We start from the raw sequence: 5,721 nt of genomic DNA, 5'->3' as shown, positions 1-5,721 counted from the left end.
TGTCACTTCATGTTTTAACCACTGTCTTCTTAAAAGCATATCAAGTATTCGTTGCAGCATATTTTTGAATTGTTCAAAATGTGTTGTCTTTTTCTGAGTGCTAACAGTTCTAGTAACACATATTTACTAAACCATGAGGTGTGGGTTACATTTCTCCTACTTTACATATGGAGAAACTGAGGCATAAAAGGTTTTTGTACTCTGTACAGTGACCTACACTGTGTATGTAATGAAGCCTTTAGTAACAAGTTGAATATTTCAAAATCCTGTTCTAATCATTAGATATAGTAATTTTCCAAATGTAGGTAGTTATTTAACACCTCTGTTATTTGCATATATTGAAATCTCAATCTTCTTTCCTTCAGTATATTTTTAGTCTCAGTATAATTATTACTTTCTCCTGAAAGCCCTCCTAGATCTCCAAAATTACTTAGAAGCCATCCACTATGCCCCATGATATTTTTGCAGACCTTTATTACAGCACTAATTAAACACTGTATAGCACTATTGGGGTTATGTGCTTGTCTCCTTTAGGTGATGCAAGCTTTTTAAAGGCAAGAATTGAGCCCCTCACAACGTCTGGAATAAGATAGATACACAAACATATGTTCAATGATTTAACCAATTACATGCAGCAAGTTACACTTATACAAGGCATATTTTATTCAAAGTCATGGTTTCTGGAAAGTAATATTCAATAAGGAAATGTTATTTAAAATGTGGATTACAGACTGGAATAGAGTAAGTTATCATAGCAGGGTGAAATGTTTTCATAAGGAAAAATAAAATGTAAGGGTGGAACACCTACAAGATTCTTCAAGAGAATCTCCTGTGTGAGATAACTAATGAGGTAAAAAAACATGATCAGATGAAATGCATGAAACATGTTTTTTTCATTTTTTATGGTAAGGTTGTGATTTGTAGCATTTTTTACAACTGTTTTTTTGAAAAACACAGCATCTTTTGTAACATATCCCGCAAGATATCTTTTACCTGCTGGTTCCTTAGGGTATAAATGAACGGGTTTAGTAAAGGGGCAACTGAGGTGTACAGCAAAGCTACACCTTTGGAGACAGTCACTCTTTCTTTTGCAGATGGTTTAATATACATAACGATACAGCTACCATAAGTCATGGAGACAACGGTCATGTGGGAAGTGCAGGTGGAAAAAGCTTTGGTCCTCTGCTGTGCAGAAGGGAATTTCAGAATGGTCTTAATGATGCAAGTGTAAGAGAGAATCACTAGTACCAATGTGACCACCAGTGTCACCACAGCTAAGACAAAAGACATCAATTCTAGGACATGAGTATCTGTGCAGGAGATCTGCAGGATAGGAGATGTTTCACACATAAAGTGATCAATTACTTTGGAAGCACAAAATTCCAGCTTGAGTCCCATGACCAATGGGGGAAAGATGATTAGGAACCCAGTTGCCCAAGAGCTGAGTACCAGCTGATGGCACATTTTGCTGTTCATAATGATTGGGTAATGCAGGGGTTTGCAGATGGCAACATAGCGGTCATAGGACATGGCGGCCAGGAGGTAAAACTCTGTAACTCCCAGTAAAAGAATAAAAAATAATTGAGCTGCACAATTATTATATGAAATGCTTTTTTCTCTAGTCACAATGGTTATCAGGAATCGGGGAATGCATACTGTTGTGAATATGATTTCTAAAAAGGAGAAATTTCGGAGAAAGAAATACATTGGTGTCTTGAGGCGAGGATCCAGCAAGGTGAGGAGGATAATGATTAAATTCCCCATCAGGCTTAATGTGTAATTAAGAAACAAAAACAGGAAAATCACAATTTGCAATTGTGGGTCGTCTGTAAATCCTAGGAGAATGAACTCTATTTCAATTGACTGGTTCTTCATTTCTCTTTTGGGAGCATTATCAAATCTACATAGGAAGAGAAGAAAAAAAAATGAATGTATATGTTTATATAATATCATATAATATAAATTAACCTATATGTATATTAACCTATGTAAACCTAAATATAGATAAATTACCCTAAATGTATATAATAATCTAAGTATATATAAATTAACTTAAATCTATAAACTAAAGAAATAAATATATATTTTGTTAAATATATGTATACATTAACCTAAATTATATGTGTAACCTAAAGCAGAAAAAGGTTTATATTTCTAACTTATCCATTTGGAAATGGTTTCTCCAGTATGAAATTGCCAATAATGCATAATTACATGCTACCAAAAACTCTAAATACTTTGCCATACATTAGTTCCCTTTATTATAATATTCCTCAGAATTTTTCCTCTGGGGCTTGAACATTTTGTTTTTTGGTTAATATGTATTTTTGCCCATCCCTTCACAATGGACAATACTCTGCATGTATAATTTAAGTAAAAGCGTACGAGTTATTTTAAATACGTTTTTCTATCATTCTATTCGACCTGTGCAAATGCACGAAGTTGGTTTTTCTTTTGAGAGTGAGTATCAGGGTGATTTTTCAAAACCAAGATTTAGGGTTATATTACAAAGCCTGTGATGATCAATGGCTAAGTCAGTATTGATATCCAGTGATGAGGTAAAGATACGAATTATAATAGTTTTGAAATTTTCTCTTTACTGAGAATACACCACTATTATTATTAATTTTCTTGACTGTCTCTGCTATACTCAAATGAACAGTTGTTTTCCACTATATACAACAAATAAAACAAAGCAAAACACGACAAAAACAAGCAACATATTTTAGTTTAAAATATTGAGTCTTTTTTCAATTATCCTTTTTGAAATGTATTCTTCTATGTGTCTACACAATTTAGGGCACTATATTTTTAATTCCTCCATATTATTTATAAAACTATTGAATACTCCAGAAATTATATTACTCCCTACCCTTTCTACATATAAGAATTCTATCTACTTCCATGTTGTACTATCCCTCTGTTATGTTAAACAGGCCAGTGTATTTCATTACATGCATTACCTGTATACTTTTAAAAGAAATAGATTACTAGAGCAATGTTTGCTATCTTTATTCTTTTGTATTTGTCTTATTAATATTGCTATTCTATTTCTTTCTTTTTTTTTCTTATTTTGAAAATATAAAACAAACTTTTCCAAGCTTAATGTAATTTTCCAAAGAAGATATTAGTGAATAGCTTTAATGCTTTTAATGGCAACTGAAGTCTTGCAGACTTCAATGACTAACTGGTCACAAGCTTTTATTGTAAAATTATGTATTTCTGTCCTTGCTATGACTCTCATCTTTCTCTACCTCTGATTTGAAAAAGTGTGTTCTAGGAGTTAGTCATACAATTTCTGTTACCATGTGGGTCTAACAGATGGTTCTACAACTATGTTTTCTCAAATTATAGAGAGGAGTTGCTCAGTATATTTTCCCATCACTTTACCCAGGGCAACACATAATTCACAAAGAGAATAAGAGAAAGTGAAACTTAGATGCAATTGTATACGAATAAAATAGATTATAATACCTGATAATACACAAGCATAAAATGACTCTATCATTAAAAAAATTGTAAAACATGAAAATATAGTAGTTAAATTCCCTGAATTGGACTTATTGTGTATTTGACTTAATTTCTGATTTTGATGTTAAAATTATAGTTGACGTACCTTCTTGGATCTGTTGTATGTATTGTTTCCCTATGTGTTCATGGAAAAGATTTATGTTAACATAATTAATTGCAATTTTACTCTTTTCTTATCATATTTTATTATCAACATGGAGATTTATAACATTGATTTTTGTGGGAAGAGGCAATGTGGACATATTGTGCTTCTGTAAAGAATTTCCACGTTCCCTCAAATTTATACTCACTGTGAAGTTTGGAACTCAAGTATCAATAATTTTAATGGACACCCATCTTCTATTCCAGATAAGTTGCATTTTGTGAAACTTTGTTCTTATAGTTGCTGTCATTCAAAACCCCAGAATAGGTCCTTATTCTTTAAAATGAAATAAAATTAAAAGCTACAACTGAAAAACACTCAGGACATCATCTGATGAAGGATAAGCAACTGCTCCAAGAGAGACATTCCACATTGTCGCTGTACACATACAAGGTGCTGCAGTTTTATCATTTTCTACTTACTACAGACTCAAGGGATCTATTGAAATAAAACAAAGAAAGAAAAACTCTTCTCTGGGGATCAGAGTTCCAAAAGTACTAGTTACTGGCTAATAAAAGACACTTTTGTGATCTACTTTAAATAAAAGCTGAAGTGAAAGTATCCCAGAAGAGTATCAGAAGTGATTTCAAAAAACAATGACATCTTGAAAGGATCATCAGCAGTTCGCTGTCCTGGGACAACACTGGGGAATCTTAAGCTGGTTTACACCAGCACAAGACATTGCCTTGCTTCCAGTGAGCAACAGGGGCAATTTTAGACTTTATTATAAACAATTTTACACTCTGTCACCTAGTGGGTATAAATATATTATTTATAAGTATTAATTGTGCATAATTTATTATCAGATTAATAAGGTGAAGCTTGGGTGGATTTTTGATGGAATTTCTTTTGATCCTTCAAATGAACTAAATTTTACCTATTAAATGCATTTTACATTGATGCCCAAACCTGGAGACAATCCAATGTCCCTCCGCTGATGAATGGTCTAACAATTGTGGTATATGCATACAATGGAATAAACTAGTGATATATAAAAAATACAATTAATTCTTAGAAATATTAGGCTAAGTGAACGCAGCCGGATACAATATCTACATACTCTATGATTCCATTTCTATAATTCTGGAAAACACTCAACTATAGGGACAGAAATCTTGTCAGTGGTTAGGGGCTGAGGGTGAGGAGAAGTGGTTGACTACAGAAGTGTCATGAGGGGACTTTTTAGGGCAATGGAGACATTTCATATCATGATTGTAGTGCTGGTTGCATGACTACATATGTCTGTCAAAGTTCATCAAACTATACACCCCAAAAAGGTGAAATTTTTGTAGTTAAATTCTATCTCAATTATCTGTCTATCAAATATATTTGAATGTCACTTACCTCTTTTTTAGTATGCTATTGAGAGGATTACTTAGATTTGTACTGTCCAATATTATATTCACAAGCCACATGTGGACATATAGTCTACATATAAATGTAAAATATTCAGTATTAAGTTCAATTAAATATTGACTTCCTCAGTCACACTAGCCCCGTTTCATGTGCTTGATAGCTATAGGTGGCTAGTGGCTACCCTATTAGCCAGTACTGACTTAGAGGATTGATATCAAGCATTTATGTCTTCTAATGCGTACATTTAATTATGTAAATTTTCTGTAAATTTGTCGTTAGTAAATATCTCATAATTTTGATATGCTATGTTTTATCATATAGTTCAAAATTTTCCCTAATTCCTTTCTGATTACTTTTTTTGACCAATTGGCTATTTAGAAGTATTTTGCTTAATTTCCAAATACTTAAAGACTTTCTATTCTATTGATTCTTGCTTAATTCCATGATGACTACAAAGCATACTTGTAAGAATTTAATCCTGTGTAATTTTTTGAAACTTCATTTATTCTAAGCTCATGGTCAATTTTGTAAATATTTCAGGTATTTTTCAGAATATTAGGTATTTTGCACTTAGATGTAGTATTCCATATTTATCAGGGGGTAGAAATGAACAAAGCTTAAGTTCTTTCATATTTTGGCAAAGACTAATACACTTGATAACAGTTTACTTATTGTAATTTTCATCTCCATAA

The 5,721-nt window shown here is 32.4% G+C and overlaps 1 protein-coding gene across 1 annotated transcript; it reads right to left on the bottom strand.

The window, feature by feature from the left end:
• Nucleotides 1–930: 930 nt before the first annotated feature.
• LOC131415983 (olfactory receptor 6C6) lies at nt 931–1,875 on the bottom strand. Its single transcript, XM_058558047.1, has one exon. It carries the CDS (start codon nt 1,873–1,875, stop codon nt 931–933), a length of 945 nt encoding a protein of 314 aa, XP_058414030.1.
• Nucleotides 1,876–5,721: the final 3,846 nt, after the last annotated feature.

Source organism: Diceros bicornis, chromosome 17 (genome assembly GCF_020826845.1).
Source record: "Diceros bicornis minor isolate mBicDic1 chromosome 17, mDicBic1.mat.cur, whole genome shotgun sequence".
Lineage (NCBI taxonomy): Eukaryota > Metazoa > Chordata > Mammalia > Perissodactyla > Rhinocerotidae > Diceros > Diceros bicornis.
This window is presented reverse-complemented; position numbering and strand designations above follow the sequence as displayed.